Source organism: Crocodylus porosus, unplaced genomic scaffold (genome assembly GCF_001723895.1).
Source record: "Crocodylus porosus isolate Cpor-Errol unplaced genomic scaffold, CroPor_comp1, whole genome shotgun sequence".
Lineage (NCBI taxonomy): Eukaryota > Metazoa > Chordata > Crocodylia > Crocodylidae > Crocodylus > Crocodylus porosus.
This window is the reverse complement of record NW_017728886.1, coordinates 199,396,182-199,420,051: the sequence shown is the minus strand read 5'-3', so window position 1 is coordinate 199,420,051 and position 23,870 is coordinate 199,396,182. Positions and strand designations below refer to the sequence as shown.

Sequence of the window (23,870 nt, the reverse complement as noted above, 5' to 3'; positions counted from 1 at the left end):
CCTAAACCTGCCCTCTGCCAGCTTGTGACCGTTATTCCTGGTCACTTCTGGCAGTGCTCGGGGGAACAGGGACTCCCCAATGCCCGCTGGTACAACTGTGTGTATTTGAGAAGGATTTATTTAATCAACTGGCATGGTTGCTTAGTGTGTCACTTGTGTCAGTATAACACGTAGATTCCTGTACTCATAGTGCTCTTTCATTTCTAAGAGGCACCGGAGGTAATAATTTCGCTAAAAAGATGTAGCGTGCATGTGGTTTTTAATTGCACCTGGCAGAAAGGTGATGAGAAACAACCAGTTTAAATTATTAGAGGTGGATCAATTGAATAACTGTTCCTGGGCCTAGGTGGTTTGCCTTTTGCCTGGAATATGGATCTTCTGAATGAAGCCAGATTGTGACTGGCATTTACACATTGTGTGAAATGGTTATAGCCCTGAAATGGTCAGCTCTGATCATGCCTCCCCTTCATGTGTGCACATATACACATGGTACGTGCAAAAGGCCTTTCACAGATGAGTTCTTTGCAACTCTGGTTGCAACTGTGTTACAATAAAAGGGGATGAGTGAGGTCAGAGCACATTAGTTGCTCTTGGGGAGCCCTGATGGTGTAGCTGAGAATTTTCAGTATAACTGGCATCTCAGAATGGGACTATCATTTTCTAATCTCTCTGGGATTATTTTGACAGTATTTCTTTTTCTGCAGTCTAGTGGCTGCTATACCATAATTTTGCCCCATTGAAAAACAATATATATATTTTTTCATAGAGAACCTGGCGAGCCAATTGGCAAATCTTTCTAGTCTATGAGATTTCTTCCTGATCTTTTGAGTCAGTTTTACCTTTCACCACAAAAAATAATTTCCTTGATAATTTTATCCGTCATCAACAGGCTTAGGAAGATTTTTTGCCAAAAACTGTGGATTGAACATAGTAACTACATATGGTTTCCCTTTCCCCCCTATTGTCACAAATACTTAAGTGTGGTACTCTTTCCCTTCTAATGCCTGAGATTTGAGTTTGAGGCAACCTTTGGCTAATAGGTATAGGCCTTTCACCTCAAGCTGTGTGGGATCCAGCTGGCAGGACACACTGAGTGACATCATTCTATGGTAATGATATGCTATTCTTATTACAAAGAAACTTTAAATTATGGAGACAAATAGCATCATTCCTTGAAAACAATTTTATACCTTTTATTTACTTGCAGACAGATATTTATGGACCTCATCCAAGTAAAGTGTAATCCATGGTACTTCCAAGTGCCTCTTTAAAGGTACTTACATCTGAATAGCTCATAATGAGGAAGTACATCTTCTAATATTTAAGAGAACCTCTTTTTATTAGAAAAGGTCAAGATGTTAAAAAACTAGATCCTTGAACCATTGAAGTTCTTGGTTTAAAGGTTAAAGCACATTTTCAGTGCTTAATAAGTAGTTATAACTGATCATCATAAGGAATCAACTGAAGAATTAATTTAAACTAATCCTTGTGTATGGATTAAGGTTGGTCTGTCTATCTAGTTCTTATTCTAGTCCAGTGACTATCAATGGTAAGTAAAGAATCTGTGCTTCAAATGTAGTGATCACTTGCTTTCAGGATAGGAATTCAGTTCTGAGAAGTGCTGAATTTCTACATTTCAAGCTTCTTCGTATATGCTGAAGTGGCAAGGCTGAGACAGGGAGAGGACCAGAAGAATCCTCTAACACAAGATTGTGTGAGGAGATGGTAGTGTTATCTAGAGTGAAAGAAACTGTGGGGAAAGGAGGGGGCAGAGAAAGAAAAACGTGTATTGAAGAGTCATCAACATGGTATGTTGCCCCTGGTTGCTCAGAAGCTGGACAACCTTCATAATATAAAATACTCGGGCAAAGTTCTAATTCAGATCTTCTCTCTTTGAATTTCAAAGTTTCCTTGATAAAGTATTTTGGGGTTTTATAAGCTTATCTTAATCCTTTGTTAAATATATATTTGATTTATTTAGTTTTAGTTAAATATGGAAAAATGTTTTGTGGCCAAAGAATAACATAGTGGAATTTTGTAGTTAAATCAGCAGCTTCTACCTTTCTTCTTTCTTTTTGTTTTAAGAAAGCATAACAGTTAATTATATATACATTGCCAAAATCAAGACTCTTAGTAGAAGCAGTAGACTGCCAAAATATCTTGTCATGTCTACATACGATAAGGCATACATATTTAATTGTCATTTCCATCCTCACGGATGGATAGTGAGCACAATTACTAATGTCTGGTGACTAAAGTAGGGGCAAACTGTTTTAGAAGTGTTGGAAGCTTGTGAGAATATTTTTGTGTTGTTTTATCAAAGCAAATATTGCAAAGCACAGTATTGTGGCACAGAAATGCTATATATACCTCATACCCCTATGAAAATCATTAGAAACAAAGCTTAGAGTAGAACTCCTAAATCTCTCTCCTGTAGGTTTGAGTGGGTTATGGCAAGTTCAGGTTTAATGAACACAACTTCTGTATTACTGATATTTAGGAAAGTAGGGTTGGAAGGGACCTCACGTGATCATCTAGTTCAGCCCCCCTGCTCAAGGCAGGATCATCCTTGATTAAACCATCTTAAACAAAAGTGTCTGTCTAATCTGCTTCTGAAAATTTCCAAGAATGGAGATTTCGCAGTATTTCTAGATAGCCTATTCCAGTGCTTTCCCACCCTCGTAGTCAGAAAGTTTCTCCTAACCTCCACCCTAACTTTCTTCCCTTGAACTTTTTGAGGCCATTGCTGCTATTCCTGTCTATTTGGTCCCAGGACCTTCATAAATAAATGACTCCAGCCACAAGTGGGAGAAAGAGTGTTGTCAGACTGACAGGCACAGAATATATTGTGAACGTAGAGTAACACTATACATGCAGTAGCATTAGAAGATTCAACCAAAAATAACTTACAAATTTAGCTTCAACATATTCACGTAAGTCACATTGCCTTCTTGCATTTTGAAATGATACTGGCATAACACAGACTGTAGTCCCCTCAGGTGACTTGCTTTTGGGTAATGTTAATCACCTTTTTGACTGCTTTTCAGAGAATGTGCTGCACTCTCTGTTATGACAGGCTCACGTTTGCATTTTCTTTCCTTGTGGTCCTGGGACACAGTCCTAAGGAGATGGCCCTCCTTCATCCATGTCAGATTTATATGTCTCCACATCAGATGTAGGTGGCTCAACACTGTCTGGTTCTGACAAGTCAGCATTGCTAGTATCTGGTATAGCACTAGAGGTTTTTGCTGTAGGTTGCAAAATTAATGGCCAACAACAGGTGAGACTTCAACTGTTGCTGCTATATTGTGTTAGGTAGTCATGCATATAGATTGCAATTTGTCAGTGTGGCGGTGCCAAACGATATTAGGTGCCACTTGCACTACGAAGGATGAAGGATCTGTTTGTGCAATCACATCTGCAGGCTGCCATTTCTTAAATCCTCAGTAATTGTGGGCCAAAGCATTTTGGTCTACATGTAGCTGCAAAGGCACATCTGTTCCTCTTGACATGGCCTGACTTACTTGGCAATTTCTGACATACTGCTTCAAATCCACTTTTAGTAAGCCCAACCATGACTTGAAATTCTGGCCCATAAACAGTACTGCCGGTATCTTACTCATTGCAGCATGCACTGTATTCTGGTATGCTAGCAAAAAGCAGAACTATATTCTGATGTACTGCCACAACAAGGATTTGACTCTAAAAAATTTGCATTTGGTACATTTTTGCTCACAACCCTCTTCAGGACGTTCTAATACTCTCTTCAGATTTCTCAGATGTTCTTCACCTTTTTCCCAGTTGCAATAATATCATCCAAATAACATTTGGAATGCCTTATAACTCTTGATCCACTGTTTTCTGCCACAGAGCAGGAGGGGAAGCAACACCAGACACTATTATCACTATTTCCTTTTGTGTATTTCCATCCCCTTTAGATCTTCTTAAACTTCCATCAGTAAGTAAGCTTCCACTAAAACAGTTTTGCTAAATTTCTCCTCTCCTTCTTCTCCCTCCCACCTGCCCCAGTGTGGCAAAAATATCTTCATTTTGAGGTAGGGGATGTTTACCAGCTTTCAGCATAGGGTTTATAGTAAAGTGGCACTACAGGCACTCCCCATTGACTCCAGGCTACTTTTGAGAGAATGTCTTCTCTTTCTAGGCAGCCCAGTTCTGCATTTACCTTGGCATGCAGGCCCTAAGGAGCTTAGGTGAGTTTTGTGTAACTTGGCCTGGGCATTTTCATCTATTATTATCCTAGCTTTAATGTGCTTTAAAGTTCTTGTGACTTCTTTGAACACTTCAGAGGCCTGGTTTAATGTCCCTTCTGCTTGTTGTTTAGCTGTTTCTGTGGTGAACTTTGAAAGTGCCTGCAGCATCTTTACGCACTTCCAGTCCAGGGAATCTTTTTTTAACCATTCTTGACCCCACCAAGTGGGTCATTCATTTTCAATGACATGCATGTCTAAGAGGTGCTACTTATATTCTTTGGGCACTTACATCACACCTTCTAGCACAGTCTTTTTTAAAAAAACACTGGGACCTCCATTGATTCCTTATTTTTAAACATTCTAAGGGTTTTCCCAGCAACCCACAGTCTCAGCTAGATGGCCAATATTCACCTGTATTCACATGATACAGTTACTCCAGTCTCACTATCTATCCCTTTTTATTTCCTTTCCTATTCCTTACTGCACTTTCTTCTTTATTCTTAGCACAGCACAGTGCCTGCATATGTCCCTGTTCAATAAAGCTTTGCCAATACCATTCTGTAAACCAAAAATTACTTGAAGTGTGAGCCCCTTCTCCACAGCAATAGCACATGTCAGGCTGCTGCCTGTCCTGGCTCTTCCACTGCATATTTAATGCTCATTCATTCCTATTTCTATAGGCACTCCTGCATGCAATTCGATGGCATCCTTTGCTGCAGTTTTTGTAGTGATTTGGATCTCAGTAGTACATTTGAAGGTGAGGTTTTCCTCTGTAATGCATTTCTTTTGTATGGCTTCATTAAGTAACCCATACACAAATCTGTCTCTTAGGGCCTCATTAAGTCCATCCTTAAAATTGCAGTGTTCTGACATTTTCCTTAACTCTTGTCACAAAAGAGGAAATAGATTCACCTTCAAACTTATTTCTTTTATGGAACCTGAACCTTTCTACAGTAATAAATGGGTTAGGTGCCAGATGCTCTTGAACAATTTAAACTAATTCCTTAGGTTTTGCTTCCTGGCTTTTCTGGGGCAAGCAGACTGTTCAGTAAACTATGTGTTTTTCTTCCCATTTAACTAAGTAATACTGCTACATGTTTCCAAGGGGGAATCTCATTACTTTAAAAAAATGGCTCTAGCTGCTCTGTATATATAGGCTAGTCTTCCAGGGTGCTGTCATAAGTCCCAGTTGTTCCAGTATTAGTACCCATTTTGGGTTCCATCAGGTTGCAAGTACTCATAATTAAAGTGATTTTTTTTTTTAGGTTAATTTAATGCATGCCCCACTCATGGAATCTTACCCTTGTTACCAATTGTTATGTTGGTCTCAGGGCCGTCATAAATAAATGATTCCAGCCACAAGTATGGGAAAGAGTGCTGCCAAACTTTATTTTGAACATAAAGTAAGACTATGCATTAGCAAACTCATCAGAAAATAACTTTAGGCCTCTGGCAGACATTCAGTTGAAGGTGTTGTGGGATCTGATGCATGATCCCAACAGTTATACTTCCTGCCATGCTACACATGCCTAGCAGAAAGCATGATTGTGGGATTAAGAATTAGATCCCTATCACGCCAAATTACACTACAGGGGGAGCCCCAGGATCATGATCCCATGCTCCCCCTGCACTGACAAGTAGCAACCCAGTCATCTGATCCCATCTCCAAGCCTGAGGGGTGCACTCAGACCCTTGACTCCAGTGTGCCCCCTGAGGTTGGGAGCTTTGATCAGCTCTGGCTCTCCAGCCTGTGGCTTCATCACAGCCCACGACTCAAATGTGCCCTCGACACTGGGAGTACAGACCAGGTAATCTGTGCTCCCAGCCTACAGGGTAAAGCAGAAGGTCTTGCTGTACCACACTGGCTAGGAACAGCAGCTAATCAGAGCCCCCTGCCTTAGTTGCATATCAGAGCCATGGACTCTGATGCACCCCCAAGACTGGGAGAAGCAGTCAGCTGATCTGCACTTCCAGCCTTGGAAGTGCATTGAAGTCAATGTCTCCCATGCACTACTGAGACTGGGAGCCATTGATGCCTGATGCCTGGGCACACGTGCAATTTAAGGTGCAACAGGAAACAGTCACAAAGTTATTACACAAAATGCATGATGAGGAATGGAAAAGTACTAAAAGGAGTGTATACGTGTCGGGTCAGGCTGGAGGGAGGTGTGATGTGGGTAAAGGCCGAGTGAGAATAACAAGGCGGCCTTCAGGATAAGCTTATCAGGAGACAGCTTGAGAAAACTCGCTTAGCTCAGCCAGATACCAAGACAAGTTGCTATCAGACTGCCAAGAGCCTGGTGCAGGGGGGCAGGTTGACATGTATGTGATTTATCAGTATATAAAGCAGCCTGTGTTTTACTCTTGTTGAGCATCAGCTGCCTCTCACTGTTCTCCTATGGCCATGTAAAATAAAGCACTTCTGTTAGCCAAACAGTGATCCTGTCTGAATTTCTACATCATGCATAGCAAGGCTTATTCCTTGTTTTTATTGTGCCATAATTGTATTAACATGTAGCCGGGTTACTTAAGGTGCGATTAACTATGGCCATGGAGAAAAGCCCATCTCCATCTTGTCTGTAATTGCCCTTCAGATATTTGAAGACTCTTATCAAATCCCCCCCATCTTCTTTTTTCCAAACTAAGTAACCTGAATTCTTTCAGTCTTTCCTCATAAATCTTGTCTCCTAGACCCCTAATCATTTTTGTTACTCTGTGCTGGACTCTTGCAAATTGTCCACATCTTTCTTGAAATATGGGGCCCAAAACTGGACACTTTTCTCTTAAGTGTGAACTTAATCCCATTGTCCAAATCATTATTGAAGATATTAAACAGTACTAGACCCATGATGAACCTTGGGGAACCCCACCCCCAACCAGATATTGAACCACTGACGACTACTTGTTGAATACTTCATTAAGCCATGTTGTACAAATGAAGGGCTTACATTATTGTAACAGTTGTCTTGTCTTGTATTCAAACATAGTGGGCAGGAGCAGGCTAGCCATATAAGGAAATGTTCTACTTCAGTCTTTTTGGGGAAGGACTTTAGATGCTTTGGATTCACATTTCAATTTGCTGATCAATATCACAATTTCTATAGTATCATGTTGTTATAGGTTAGATTCTCACTGAGGCTTCCAAAATTGTAACTCCATGTCATGTGCTAGCAGTGATTTTTGCATTGAGATATAGGTCTGCAGCTAATAACCCTATTTGCCAAGACATTTTTCTTAAATAAGGAAACAGTTGTACAAGCAAAATTAACTATCTTGTTATTAGAGGTCTACCTGAAAATGTAAGCCCTCAACAGTTAGGCCAGCCAACTCAAAAAGAGTGATCCTGATGCTTTAGAACTTTTTATAAACTCACCATTTTGCTTCCATAGTTTTTCAGGTTTTTTCCCCCTCATTTTTAAATCACTGTAACATGGTACAGCATCTATTATACTAGAAAAGCACTCTCTATATTGTTTGTTGCATAAAATAGTAAAACCTGACTGGGTTACCCATAAGACAGATTTTTTAAAATCGTTTTTGTCCGTTCTTTTTCCAATGAGATAGTCAAGCTTGATTAAAAGAAGGAAAACAGTATGTAAAATACAAAAAGATATAAAGTCCTAATTCAGAGGAAAAAATTGAGGTATATATGTTTAATTTTAGGCATAGAAACAAATCCGATTCACTTCAGTGGAGCTTCAGAACAAGCCTACTTAAGCTTTATCTAAGCAGCTGGACAAAGAGTTTCTATACACTTTCTCTGTGAAAATTAGTGTTTCAAGAATAATATAAGCCTGAATTACTGTGTTCACAGACTGTAGGACACGGGGACAATTCAGGACTCTGTCACACCAGTTTCGGCGCAAACGATCTGCTAAATACAGTTATTCCAAACAGAAGAACAAAGCAGATGTCCTGAATGATACTAATAACAGGTATGTAGATGTGAATCAGCAATATTAAAGGACAAAGAATAAGACATGTTTGCACATAAAAGATTTTGGGTACACTTGAGACTTTAGAAGCTCTACATTTTTTAAACTTTTATGCACAGAAAATGTACACAATATGAAATTTCAAATGTGTTTATTCTTTTAATACAAGAACACCATTTTTGATCTGTCTGTTATAACTTGAGTTGTATTCTGTTAGAACAGGGATGATGATTCTCTGCTACAATACTATTCTTGTCTCCTTATTTTAATTTCTAACTACATTTGAGCTTTACATGTAACCTTTACAATGTATTTGATTTGATTAGTAGAACATGGTAAGGTGAATGTAAACAGTGTGGTATTTACAGCTGAAAACTGCCCTAGTTATATAAATTAGTTGTAATGGTACAACATCTTTAAAATGATGAAAAACACTTCAATAGCTATTTGGAGGTACTGTATTCTTATTAAGCATCTAAGAGAGAGTTTTTGTGAGAGATTAAATCTGGAAAGAAAAGTACTTATTTTTTTGGTGTCAATAGTTTATATAATCATTCCTAACGATGAAGATAAGCATTGTAGATTACAAGAAAATATTTAGAAATATAATACATCAAACTCAAATGAAATAAAAACCAGATAGAGAAATGTGATACCAACATTTTATTTTGAAAGGCAATAGAAGTTGCCAGTTTAAAGGATAATGATGATTTCTGTAGGTTTTCAGTAATTAGTACTGGTGTTTTATGAGTTACTTGACAATACTCTTTCAAGGCAGATGACTAAACATAGCTATTTCAAACGTAAAGAATCTGATGCTAATGAGTTTTTGGTACTGTTGTATGAGGTAGGATATGTCTGTATCCCATAGAAGGTTAATTCTTCAAGCCTGATCACCTACTGCCCTACGTCTTGAGCACCTGTGTATATAAGTAGTGCATAGCAGATAAAAATAACATTAAGATCAGAATTATCCACTTGGTACAGAAGCAGCTTTGATAGTATCATATGATTGGCACAAATGTATTTATTGTTTTGTAGAGATCTGGAAGCAGGTGTCACTTGTAGTTTATAAATCTAAGTGGCTCTCATTTTAGAGCATAGTAACATTGTGAAGTTAGATAATCACAATTATAGTCTCATAGTCTTGGACAAGAAAGAAAATATAGCAGCTTTGAATTGTTTCAATCCCTGCCGCATGGGAACATTGGCAAATATAGGTCTGATTCTCTTCTGACTTTTTATATCTTTTTTACATGATGGAAAGTTAAACTACTCTTGATTTGCACTGAATTGAGCTAAAGAAGAATTAGGGTTTATATGCTTTATGATTTTAAACATTTTTCTAGGTTTCTATAAAATAAAGATAAGCTTGTAAAATATTTTTCCCTTGTGTAGCACATCTGTCTGGAATTAAAAATGAGGCATTACTGTCTTTCAGATTGTGAACATCTTGATTTTTAACATAGAGTTTTATGATGATAATCTGTGGGCAAGAAAGATCTATTTTTGTCTTCCTTGTATGTAGTTGGGGTAACACATTATCTTTTGTTGGCTAATTCAGTACTAGTTTGGGAGAATTATGTTTAATTACACTGAAGTTATCTTTAGAGCTTGGCGTACTTTTTTCGTCTGATTTATTCTGTTATTTTGTATCCCACCAGAGGAGCTTCAGAATTTGTGCAGTGGTTTATGCCTGATTGAATAAATGGAGATTAAGGCTGAGGGTAGAAGAAATGTATGGATTTGCATTATTTAGCATTTGTCAAGTTCAGGGTCTGAAGTAACCGAAATAAGAAAGTGATATTAGGGATTTCCTCACCCAGCCCAGAGCTGGTTAGGAGGTGCTCTAGAAGGGGGACAGCTCCTGGCCAGCCCCTGGCTGCTTGGGGAATTCCCTGTCTAGTCTGGGGCTGCCCCAGAAGCAGAACAGGCCCCAGCCAGCCCCCAGCTATGCAGGGGGAAGCCCTGCTGGGCACGGAGCTTGTCCCCATGGGGACAGCTCTGCATTGGCAGCTGTCTCCTGGCCCCGTGCACAGCAGGAAACATGCTGCAGCTGGCAGAGCTGTCCTGGCCCTGTTCACATGGAGACCAGCCTCATGCTCCCTGCGGACTCCTGGGCTAGCACGCCACAGGAGCCTGAAGCTCCCTTAAGTGCTTCAGGGGACCAAAGCAGGGTAGGAGCACCCATTGGTGATGCATAGGGGGTGCACATGAGTGCATGTGTACCCCCTTAGGGTGACAGTGCACCCCCTGCAAAAAGGCGCTGCCAGCAGTGCAGGCAATCGCCACTCGCCACCCCCGCCCTTGAAGCTGACACTGCTGGCAGCATCTGCAGACAGTCCACAATTGCTGCTGGCCACCACCGACGCTGCTGCCATCTGCAGGTGGTTGTTGACCGCTGGTCAGCACTCACCAGCCCCCCTCCGCCCACTGCCAACAGCGCCGGAACCACCAGTGGAGCTCCCTGCTTGCCTCTCACGGTGCCGCCACCTGCAGAAGTTTGCTGTGCCCCCTGCCAGTCTCCGGGGGCACGTGGCATTCATGGGAGCACCTCTCTACTGAGCTGCTCCCAACAGAGAGCATGTGGAGATGTAGAGATGCACCCAATGTGATTTGCAAGCACTCTCTTTTCACCAGGTTGCAACCATTTTCAACCCCTCCTTTTCATGTTCTCACATAGTAATGGGAAAGGATTGCTGGAGATAAGATTAGAGGAAAGTGGGGGCTGATAATGAATTTCACTTTTTCAACTTGCATATTTAATTTTCAAAACCCAATTATATACGGGCTTTATGATGCTGAATATGACAGAATATATTCCCTGATTTCACACAGAGCAGAAGTTCTATAATAATCTTTATACAGAATCTTTGGTACAAAGCACTCCTAAAATGCCTCTCAGTAGTACATTTATAGTTTTTAAATATTTATTAGTAATGTTTATAATAGTGCAGAATATTTGAATGATGAAGGCACATAGAAACTTAAGGCCTACTTCTTATTTGTACTGAGAATATTTTACACCTTCCTGGAGTTCCAGAGTTGTCTTAAAGAGTCTATAGATTATTTATACATCTATAGATTATTTATACATCTATAGATTTATGTATGCTTCAAGGCCTCTCTGCACTTCAGGTGGTGTCAAGTGGCCAGAATGTAAATGTGAATATAGGCCATTAGAAATTAAAAATACATCCTGGATTTTAGAGGCTGAGTGGTGTCCCTACTAAAGTTTGTCTCACTGTTCCATAAGTGGTTTCTTGTGTGCCACTCTTCAATAAGCCTTTAAAGATCTTCTTTATGGCCTCCTGAATACATCTTAGACTCAACTAACTCTTCTTTTTCTTTCTTTACTCTCACTGGGTGCATCCAGACGAGCCTGCATATGCCTCTTGCAGCATCTCAAACCCTTTTGAGATGCTGCAAGAGGCACGTGCGGGAAGAAAAAAATGTTTCCCTCACTGTAAATTTGCAGTGGGGGAGCAGAATTAGATCCCTAAATATCTAGGGGTCTATGAACACCCTGGGGGAAAAAACAGGTCAGGGCATGGTCCTCCACAGAGGCTCTCTGGAAACCTGCCAAAGCATCTCTGTAGTTGGCCCTTTCCCCATTCCTGAAGCACACTGCCTGTCCTTGCTGGGCAGGCAGTGGTGCAAGCTGCAGGGACCTAAACCAGGCTTCTACCAGGTAAGTAGGGGATTGGAGGAGTTGGAGAAGTGGGGAGGGGACCTTCCTGAGGCTGGAGACAAGCAGGCGAAGGAGCAGAGAGCAGGAGGCTGGAGACAAGCCCCTGGAAATAAGCTGGAGACTTCCCCTACTCTCTGCAGCCTCCTGCTCATTCTTTGCTACTGTTGGTGAGTGTTGGGGGGAGGAGCTGGGAGAGCAAGCAGGGAGCTGGGGGAATGAACAGGGGCAGGGAAATGAATGGGGAACGGGGAATGAATGGGACATGGGGGAAAGAATGGGGGGCAGGGGAATAAATGGGGGCAGAGGGAATGAAGGGGAGATGGGAATGAATGGGGAACAGGGGAATGAATGGGGAGCTGGGGGAACAAACGTGGGGGTAACGAGCCTCCTACTTGTTCTCCTGCTCACCTCCAGCTTCCAGAGGCTAGAGAAGCGCAGGGGAATGAGCAGGGGGCTAGAGGGCAGCGAAGGGGCTGAGGGGGAGTTGTAGCCCCTGTGGGGCCTGGGAACCTGCAGGCAGAGTAGTCTGTGCAGTGTGGGGGGCTCTGCCCTGTGAGGGGCAGGGGACCATTGGTGATGTGTAGGGGGTCTATATGGGTGTATGTGCACTCCCTGAGTGTGGCGGTTCACCACCTCAGAAAAGGTGCTTGTGGGCTCTCGCAGCTCACCAGCCTGCCCCCGCTGCCAGTGGCATCTGCAAGCAGACAGCAATCACCACTGGCCACTGCTGTTGCTCCTGGCACTGTCTGTGGGTGGTTGTCGACCCCCAGTTGGCACTCATCACCCCTCTCCCCACTGTTGGCACCACCAGCAGCATCTGCAGGAGCTTACCACTGACTCCGTGCCCCGCCAGCCTCTGGGAGCTCATGGTGTTCATGCTGGAGCCCACCCATCCTAAGCAGCCCCCATACCCACAGTCCCCCCACACCTACCCACACACTGACTCACATCCCTACCTGCCCACATACCTACCCACATCCCCTCACCCCCTTCTCACCCCTCCTGCAAACCCCACATTCCCCCATCACATACCCACCATGTGATAAGGAAACCAAAAGCAAACATTAAAACGTATAGATATTTAGGATGTATTTTATTATGATACTAGACACACTGGTAGGCTTCCAAATTTCTTTAACGTTGTAAATATCTCAATAAAACATTACCCACCTGATCAATCTTCCTTTCTCTCTCTCTCTCTTGTTCTAATTGTGGAAGAATGTGGATTTTGGGGTATTTTAAAAAGTGAATTTGGGATGCTGCTTCAACAATTTAGCTGACACAAGGGGTAGTGTCCCCAGATACTAAGTGGCTGGGCCTCAGAAGCTCTTGAGAGCACGTAGCCCTGAGCTGCCCTAAGGGCAGGTTTTTAAACTGCTGGGGCTAGCATAGGTACTGGCCCAAGGCTCTAGCTCCCCCTGGATGCAGATCCAGGAGGAGCCAGGCAGAGGTATTTTGTCCCAAGTGGCACAATTTGCTCCACAGTGAAGTGCATGTCCGAGCACCTGAGCTAAGTCAAAAAGCCCTGGCTCAAATTTGCACCACTTCTATTTGAGCTGCTGAAAGCACGTGTGGATGCACCCGTTGTGTTCAGTAGGACTGGCTTATTTTATGCTTGCCTTGCTTTAGACATGTGATTTATTTATTTTTTTGACAGCCATACTATTATTTTCTTAAACATAGTTCTCGTCATTAATGCTTAATGCAAATAGCAACTTTCCCACCTATGTTTTGCATAGTGTATGACATTTAATTTGTCAAAGATGGAGTAGGGGAAAAGCTTGTCCAGAAAAATACTTTTGAGAGCTGAATATTCTAGCAAAGATACGTGGAATAAAACATAGCATTCCTTTTATGTTCTAAAGAGACGTTTTCATCTCATGCATAAAAATCTCAAAAGAAGAATGTCATTTTAGCTTACATTTCCCACATTTTCATTTAACTTTCATTATAAATCCTTTAATTCCCAAGTTAAGCCTTTTCTTTGGGGTATTTATTTTCCATTTTTGGTGTTAATTTAACTTATATTTCAGATACCAGGAACTGCATAGAAATGCAACCAGTGCAAGACATCTAGATGACACAATATCCGGTGGATTTAGTCAGGATTTCAGTGACTTTGTTGCAGAAATTGATAAGGCCATCACAGCTCTAAAAGAGCAGGTTTGTCTTTTCATCAACTCTTCTATATTAAAATTCAGTATATCACATGGTAATGTGACAGTGTGTCTTCAGCTTGCTTTTCTACATCTAGCTGTATTTTGTATTATATAAGAAATTATTATAATGTTGAAGTACAAAAATAATTCTGAAAGTAAATGTTTCACTTCCCAAGGAAATAATATCTTTAAAAATTATTTTAGGTTTTGTTTTTCTGTTTTTTAATGGGTAATTGTCTTATGCTGCAACCAGTGATATATCTTTAACAGTTTCTTATTTTTCTTCTGGTCAGATTTCATATAAAAAGCATTACCTAATACCTGTAAACATAAAGAAACGCAAACTGTAATAAGAGCGAGGTCTAATTTGGTTTAGTTAAAAAAAACAAACAACCCAAAATACATAAAACAAACCGTCAACAACTGTTTTAATTTTTTAACATACTGTACAGTTTTATCCTTTGCCATAAGTAACCATGAATACACACACCTGAAATGGTAAAATATGCATTTAATTGGGTATTTAAAATTATTTCACTTAAAAATCTTTAATTTTTGTTTAATTGAAAATGACTTTGCATTTATATTATTCTGATTGTGGGCAATAACCATTTGTGCTTCCTAATCCTCAGAGTCTTTATCTTGTGAAGTTTCAAGAGTTTTATAAATAATGCTTTTAAATTAATTTTTATGATGATGTAGCACTGAGTCATTTAGTTGACAGATAGGTTATCAGGCAATCTCATTTTTGCTGAATGACCATGTACTAGTTGCACAATTCTGTGGGTGGGTTTCCAAAGTTTCTGCCAAGTCTGAAAACCAATTGGTTGTATTTATAACGTAAAGAGCAGAAAAGCAGAAGTAATATCAGCTGCTATCAAGTAGTAACAAAATTCCTATTAACCTCAACAAGGTAATGATTCATTTCTGAGTATGAATCAATAGGGGACAGCTGGAAGCAGGGACGCCATACTGGGAGGTTATGTTCAGGCAAACGGATGGAGTTCTGTTCCTGAGGATGTGCAAGGGAAGGAGGTGGCCACTGGATCTGCAACATACTGGCCAGCCGTTGTCCTGTGAAGGGACCAAGCCTGTCATAGGAAGATACTGTTGTCCTAAGACGTGAGCTGCTGCACAATGATGATATATTTGAATTCTAGGCTGATGAGAATCTTTGACCATGAAACATGAAGAAAGTGTACCTCTTACAAGTCATTTTCAGTGGGCTGTGTCAGTTGTGCAGTCATAGCTATTAGCGGTGCAATGTTTTACTGAATTAATTTGCATATATAATGCCTCTTTATAGAGTGTGGAGGTTGAGTGTTTTTATGCATGTATTGGATTTCCTGGTAAGGTATATCAACCTAATGTGAAACATTATTTACGTAATGACCCTTCGCATTAGTAGCAAATAAACAGATGTAGATCTAATATAACAAAATGCAAGCATTTACCTAATCTCCTTCTAAACAGCTGGCAAGATAGTCCACAGGTTTTATTTAACATTTAGCATAATACAGTTTATTATGAATGAATGATAATAGAAATATTTATTGTGCATATGAGAGCACAGTGTTTGTAATCACATCATTGCTTCACTCTGGGTGTGTCTTCACATGCCTCCCATGGCATTGTTACTGTGCCATTATTTAGTACTTCCTAAAGGAAGTGACAGCTCAGCGATAGCCCTTACTGTTCTGTCCTGGCAGTGCCGGCTTATTTTTAGAAGCTGTGTCACCATAGCAATACATTATAAAGAGGTAGCTTGTCACTACAGTGATGCAGTATTCGCGTCACAGTTTGCAACGTAGTATCACGTGTAGTCACCCTCTTACTAACTGAAATATCAGATATATTAACCACTGATGAAGAGAACTCCAGCTCACAGAAGTTTATGCTCTCTTATTCAGTTAGTCTATAAGGTGCATATCTACCTTGCCTTCTGCCTGACTTTTGGTGAACACAGCTGACTACCTTTCTTGTTTAGAAAGTTGACAGCAAGAATCTACCTTTGGCTAGAAGTTGGAAAGTAAGAAAAATGAAAGGGAACAGGATGCTGTCAGAATGAGTAGAGAATACCTGACAAAGCAAACCAAGAAATCTTACATTATTTTACAAATGTCACCTTCCTTCCCTCAGTTTTCAGAGTGAAATTCACCCACATCTTGTCATCTCTTGCATTTTCTATTCTCTTGTATATTTTTCAGCCAATTTTCAAATCTGGCTGGCTATTTGTGAAACCCTTTTTACCTTTATTAGAAAGAGAAACAAAAAGAATCAAAACTTGGGACCAGGAAGAAGGTTGTATAAGCATTGTTTCTTTGGGACACAAAGAGCATGATCCAAAGAATGTGATGATAGTAAGCTTTTCTATTCCAAATCAGCTTTTTTTTCCTCCACCATTTTCAAGGATTAAGAATAAAATCTGCTTTTCAAATAATGACAACTTTTAAAACATTTTACTATTCCTTCAATAGCATGATTCCTGCAAAGCCACTTCAATGATCTTCAAGAAACTTTGAGGCAAATCATGGCCAAAGCTATTGGGATTATTCATTATTATTTGTTTTTTTCATTTTGGACCTTTTCCTCTTTCTCAGTTGTTCACAAACAGGTGTTGATTCCCCAAATATTGATCATAACTCTTTGATAAATGGTTTTCACAAAAATATTTGACATAATTTTTCAGAAAATCTTGAGAGTATCCAATTATGAAAGTGTGGTATTCAAACAGTGATGGGTCATCTCTGACACTTGTCACCTAATCGTTTTCAAACTTCATGCCTGTGAGTGTCTGACACCAACAATCAATGTGTGTAACAAATTATCAAAATATGGAACATCCATTCCTATCGCATATTGAATCATTAAACCTGTGTGAGTAAATAAACCATTAAAAAAGACCTAGAAAAGCAAATTTAATCTGATACAACCATAAGGATAAAACACCATTAGTGCTCAGTCTTCAAGATCCTCAGTAGAGACCTCCATTACCTGAACCCTAAAGAACTACACTTCTTTGTGTACCAGCCACTGAACTGCATGATAATGTATACTTTACCAGTAGGTTACATAACTATTTGCTGGATGGGAACAGAATGTCTGGGCTTGGGACCTGTGGAGTCTATTCTTTGTTCTAAATTTTGGAGAAAAAAATTAGAGCAGTGATAAGAGGATAGCTAAGCAGGTAGTTATGGCTTGTTTTCACTATGGTTGAGTGTTGTAGTATTTGGGTCTACCATATACTGATTGCTTCACTGAGTTTTATTCAATGTCTTGCTTGAAGTAACCTTGTGTAATCCATCAGTTACCTTATTGTATAGTGGGAGAACACTACTCTTGGCACTAGGTTTATGACCCAGGTATCTTATTCTGGGTGGACCCAAACCTTCAGACTGACCATGACTTCTACCTTTCAATAATGGGCAAATTTTATTGATATACAGTGATAGCAGATAAAAATAATCGAGGCAAGGCAAATAAAATAACCACTCTGATTCTATATCTACCAGTCCCAGGGCTGGCTGTCATAGAGGGAAGGTATATCTTGCTATTAATGCAAGCTTCATCCTGAGGTTCTGTCTTGAATGTCAGATGTCAGCAGCCTGGAGGCTGAGAGCTGAGCCTCACTTCCCCACTTCTGTCCTCTCCTCCCCCCCCCTCCCCCAGTGGGGTAGGTGAGATGGGCTTGTGGTGTGTCCTCTGTCCATGGTGGCCTTGGATCCTCCCCCAAGGACCCTTTGCTACTATGAATCCCTCTTTTTGTATATATTTTTTTCCTGTGCTGACTCGTCATTCTCAGGCATTGTTGATTGGTTTCCCTGTGGTCATCGTACTGTCCACGTTTTGCTATGTCACCATATTCCTGTATTTCCCTAACCCTGCTGGTTCCAGACACAGAAAGCCTTGAAGGAAACTTTGTCATAAACAAGCTTTTTGAAACCAATTAACCTTTGCCTTGGACCACTATTCTAATGCAATATCTATTTTACTTTCAAGCCAATTCCTAAAAGCAAATTTCTTAATGTCATTTTCTAGCCATGAAGTACTTCTTTCTAAGGTATGGGATAAGCCTTTGTACGTTCATTGCCAGAATTATTACTCATCTTTCATGTTGAAGGCGTTGCTGGCCACTCCTTCATCCCTTGCTGCTTCCTAGGGTCAAAAAAGGCCACATGTTGAAGGTTTGCAATCCACAGCAGAGCCAGACTGAAGGAGTGGATAGGTCTGTGTTAGGGAGTAGAGGTGTAGTTGTGGGGGATGCACATAATTCTCCTAATTAGCCCCTGAAAGCTGCAGTTGCTTCTAGTTTGATGTTGGTCCCTGTGACTCATTCCTTATCCTCTCCTTGACAAGAAGGTTAAAGTAATTCCAGATTATCCCCTTCTGTAGGTTTAGCCAAAGAAAGGGCAGTTCAGCTCACTGTGCAAACTGAAAACAGTTTCCTGCAAGTACACAGCAAATAGCATAGGTTATGAACCTAATTAGATTATTATATAGTGATTCAGAATCTGTAAGAGTGTTCAGATACATTTCTTTGCTAACTGTATTGCTGATGGCTGCTGATTCTTTGCTTAAGAGTAGTTCTTTAGACTACAACTGTACAAGAGAAGAGACAGCAACCTTGTGACAGGGGGATCTTGACCCCAGTTGAGCATGCATCTATCCTTAAGTTCATTATTAGTTGCAGCGCAACTATTGTTTGCTTATATGTAGACATGTGCTTGGATCCTTGGCTGAAGTGGAGAAACCTGTATAAGCGCTCATAACTGAGGGAAGTCTGGAAATAGATTTTTTACAAATAAAACAGAGGAGAGGTGTTTTTGTTGTTGTTTTTTAAATCTAGACAACGAATGTAAAATTTTTGTTCTGACAAGTTTTCCTTTAACTTATAGCTAACAATTTGGATAGATTCAGAAACAGCTGAATCTCAAAAATAAAGTTAATTGGAAATATATAGCGTTTCTCCTCTGTTAGGCGTTTGTGGTTATTTGAAGTATGATATAGATAGAGGAATTTACAAAGTTGCTTTCATATGGGGAAAATATGTTGTTTATTTTCATAAAAAATAAGTTATTTATTAGATAAACCTCTACCGAGGGAAGGAGAAAATTAAATAGTATATCAACATTAAAAACACATTGATGCATACTTCAATGAGATTTTGAGTCAACTAAAAAGGATGAGAGTGGATTATAGTTTAAATTGACTGAGAGTATTCATAAGAGAACTTCATTTACTCATTTGCCCCTTCTTTCCCAAAATCCCTCCTTGTTCACGTTGTTTCTCTACCGCAAATAGGTGTGCGCATTTGTTTTTCCAAAAATGCATCATTTAAGGATTAAGAATATAATATGACAATAAATAATGTGATGTAGAATTATGAGTAAAACAAATAAGGATGGTGCGTGGTTTGCAACCAGTTGGTGTATGATGAAATGTTTAACGTAGTACCTAAGGAAGTAAACTTTAGATACTATAGTCAAAATGGGAAACTAGAGTAATTTTGAACTATAAAGAGAAAATGTGTAGGTATATTAGGTAGACTTTTAATGTCTGTTGGATGTACCAAGGCCCATCAGTGTTCCAAGAGACAGTCCTTTAAAAGAGACCCCAGTATCACACAGCACTGCTAATTATCTGAAATATTTCTTGGTGCATAGGAAACATGGGTCCTTTCTGGATGCCTAAATAAATAAGTTCAACTCAGGGGTATAACAGAGAGAGAAATAGGAAATATTCATGAGCCCATGCACCTATGAAATTGATTTGCAACTGTTTCTCCAATTGACTTGCTACATCCACTCCCCAATGTGGTTTGTGGCCAAAGCATGTATATAGGAAGATGAGTCACTGAGTCCCTTTCACTCATCAATCCCACTACAAGTTCCCTAGCTTATGTAAGACAGCAATGTAAAATGTTGTTACAGTATTGATTCAGGAAATGGGAGACCTGGGGCCTAAGGTTCCTCTCACCGTTATTTTTTGTTATTATCACAAAATACTTGCATCATAAAATTCCATATGGAATTATGCATCAGATATGAAATAACAGTATCTTATGCCAACTATTATATTCTCTAAGCAAAATATCCCTTAATCTGGAATATATTATATCTTTAATATAATACACATCCCACAGCCACACACATATCTTTTCCACCTTCTATCATAAGTGTTGCCATCATTGTTCTCCTATACCTATCCACACCTTGTAGTATTCATGTGATTCTGTGATTATGATTTTTTTTTAATTCAGTTTCCTTATCACCATTAATCACATAATCACCATAAGGTGCAGCTAAGGCTGGATCTGCTTGCATTCTGGGAATGGGGTTCCCAGCATTCCATTCATTTTCAGGAGGCTAGAGATGTTCTGGAATAGGAGGCAGATGGTAAAAGTGAAGAGACCCAAAGCCAAAAGCTTCCCAAGTCTGAAATAAGAAATAATGATGGACTCAGTCAAAAGCTTTCTCTTAATCTATCTAGTTGCACAGAGAAAACAGGTTGTTGTGAATCATTCTGCTGAGCACATAGTACCTCTGCTCATGGCCTACGCCCTAGGACCTAGGATCTTTGTCAAGGATTTTGTAATCATTACACAGGAACAACGCTGTTCGCCAATTCTTAATGTTACCACGGTATCCCTTCTTGGTCAGCAGGATCATGACTGCTTGTTGGCAGATGACTAGCTAGATCTTATCCTCCAGCTCTCCTAAAAGGTTCTCAGATCTGAGCTGAGGATAGACCAGAAAATTTTAATAGCATTTGATGAGTAATCAAAGCCAGTGGCTTTTCCCGTGACAAGACCCTCAACAGCAACTGTCAGCTCTGGAAAGGATAGCTTCTGCTCAAGCTTGTCAACTTCTGATGTAGAAAGTTTGGGAAAGACCTCCTACAGGTGTTAAATGGCCTCTAGGCAGAGAAGCTCACCCATGATGGTGATGGCTGGCCTCTGCATTTCTTCACCAAAAGAGGGATCTCAGATTTGGCCTCAGACTCAATCAGGAGATCTTCTCTTGGATCCTGATCACTTCAAGTAGAATGCCATCCCATCTTTCTACTGGAACCTGGCTCAGGCATGGTAAGCTTCCCTTCTGCCTGGGACCTCAGGCCAGGTGCCAGAGATTTCCAAGGCTGTTGCATGAAATCAACAAAGCCTGGTCTTGCAGCAGTCTTCACAGTTCCTGGCCACCTGGCTGGGCCTGAACTCTTTCCATTTTGCTTCATGCTTCATGGTGTAAGTGAAGACCACCTTCCCAGTTGACATTGTTGCTGCCCAGGAAGACCACCTCCATGTGTGAGAAACCTTTCTCAATGAGAGTTCTTTGGGCACACCATGTTGATGCCTGGTGGCCCAAGCTGTGGATGAAAATAATGGCAGTGGGCCTGATACCTTGGTGTCCCCTCATAATGCTGAATGAGAGCATCCACAGCAGCAGCACCTGATTTGAGAGCCTGCCAAAAAAGCTCTTTATACCTGCACAAACTTGGGAGGACCATGCCCTCCTCCTCTCTGGCTGCTCTGACATGACCTGAAGGCAACACCTAGTGGCAACATTGCCAGGTTAGGCCCACCCTGCCTGATGCACCCTGTACAAGCTGCTCATTGCCAAGAGGACTGTGACATCCAGTGGTAGCTCCTGGATTCAGCCCCTTAGATTAGACAATGCTGACAGCTTGCCCCTTCTGTAAGGGCAGAGAGACTCTTTTGGTCTGTCCTTGACTGGACTTAGTCAACCTCAGCAGCCTGTTTAGCATGTTGGACATGGATTTCACCAAGAGAATTTTCTGTAGTACGTGGCCAAGCAGGTCATGATCTTCCTGGCCAACTTTCTGCTGGGATAGGCCAAGACGGAAACCCTGAAGAGCTGCAAGAACCAGCTCATAGGAGCTGACTCTGATAACATTCTCCACCTCTTTCAGTTCTTGATCTGGGCACATCACCTTTGAGGTTGAGCATTTCACCCTGCAACAGAACACAGGCCAATTTGCATTGCACTGAACCATTGAGACGATACTCCATACAGTGTAAAACAGTTGGCATGTACTAAAAATGATGCTTGCATGAATGGCATGTGGCAAGAGGGAGAGGGTTGCAGTCTCTGGTCACAATGGTAACTTTGAGTTCCAAATGCTTTCATGCCCAGCAACTTGTGGGGCCATGCACTTTCTCACTCGTACCTTTTTTTTCTAATATTTTTCTAGTAAAGGTCTAAAACCGTTTCTTTGTTCTATGGAGTACTCGAACAGATTTTCCAGTCTTTTGTGCATACAACATACAACTGGCGAACATTGATTTAATAGCTCAATATTTAGATGATTGCAATGGTGCAGAAGAATGTTTGTAATTTATCAGAAGGTCACTAAATCCATGTAGCACCTTTTAAGGCATGAAGTAAATGTATTTTACTCTGTTTTCCTATAGACTTCTCATAAACAGTGCATTACATGTTTGGATATAAGTGATAGACTGGAAAGTATTTTTCTGTAAATAAAATTACCAACATGAGTTGTGTGGATGTAGGAACATGTGTTTCATGATGTTTGTTTTTTTCTTTCTCTTTAAAGAATGTTAACCCCTCAAATGACAAAAAGGTTTAATTCTGTAGATTTCCTTCTTGTAGATCAAACTTTTCAGGTAAAAATATATTTAAGATAATAAAACCTATTTATTATTGAAGTTAGTATGGGATGCAGTTTGATTTCAGAGCTTTGCACCGATTAACAATCTTTTTTCTTAATGTTATTCTGCAAGGATATGTAGCTGGAGAGTATTTGAGAATTTGTGCTATATCTTAATAATGTGATTTTGCATAAGCAAAAAGAAGTCATTGTGAATTTCAGTGCAGTTTATTGTTATTCACCAGTCAGGTTTGGTATCTGATCGTACTGCAAGCTGCACAGATACAGAAAGGTAGACCCTGCCCTTGAGAGCCTACAGCTTAAAACATAATGTTCCAGTATCCTATAGTAATCCTCCCTTCTGCTGTTGCAAGAATATAGGTTTCAATTGATTGACAGTACCATAAATTGGGGTAAAAAACTGACAAGCAATTGACAGGCTGGGGTCAAATGGCCCAAGGATAAAAAGCTCTGGCTAACTGATCCCTTAATGCCTTCTAGGACCTCAACAAATCTAGTTCCTGTCCAGTTCCAAAAAATTCTGTAAAACCAAAGAAATTAAAAAAACAAACAACTAGGGATAATTTATTAGAATATCAAAAGCAGCCCTTCAGCCATCTATAAATATTGGATATAGGCTGAAGAAAAAATTGGACTTTTCCTGCAGCTCAGCAGAAGCTGAGGAATAGACCCAGCAGAAGTCTCCAGAGGAGCAGAGATGCCTGGCCAGCAGACCTGTCCTCCCTAAATCCAAGGCTGTGTAAGCATTGTCTTTATTGGTATAAATAAATCTTTGCTGTTGAGCACCCTAATAAAGCTTTCAAGTTGTGATTGGAATGGCCTTGTTGATCTATTGATCTCACTCCTAACCACAAGTAAAACTTTTAGATGAACACCATGGCATGTATTCACTAACTTTGTGTTACTTCTGGAATCTGTATTATCAATGTTCACACCACTCAAGTCTGTTGCTATATTTCTGGAGTAGTACTAGGAAAGGAAAGGAATTCAGTAAAAACTTATTGGAGGACTGCAAACTACAATCATATGTTAAATAAATAAATAAACAAGTAAAAAGAGAGAGAGAAAGAAAAAGTCTTCAATTAAAGTAAATTTTTAACAAAAACAAGTCTCACCAGGGAGGAATATTCTGTAGTTGCTCAGGAATGTAGGGGTAGTTAGGAAGGCCAAGGCAGAGATGGAACTGGGACTAGCTTCCCAGATTAAGGACAATAAGAAGTCCTTTTTT

At 40.3% G+C, this 23,870-nt stretch overlaps 1 protein-coding gene across 3 annotated transcripts in view; it reads left to right on the top strand.

Moving 5' to 3' along the window:
* PXDNL (peroxidasin like) overlaps positions 1-23,870 on the top strand; it is a 338,939-nt gene that overhangs the window by 308,656 nt on the left and 6,413 nt on the right. For 2 of the 3 annotated variants that reach the window (XM_019547935.1, XM_019547951.1), the window contains 2 exons: positions 8,026-8,146; positions 13,871-14,000. In XM_019547935.1, the coding sequence (XP_019403480.1) occupies positions 8,026-8,146; positions 13,871-14,000 (251 nt within the window). Of the gene's footprint in view, positions 1-8,025; positions 8,147-13,870; positions 14,390-23,870 lie in introns of those variants that run through there. The other variant, XM_019547943.1, reaches the window with a different exon arrangement.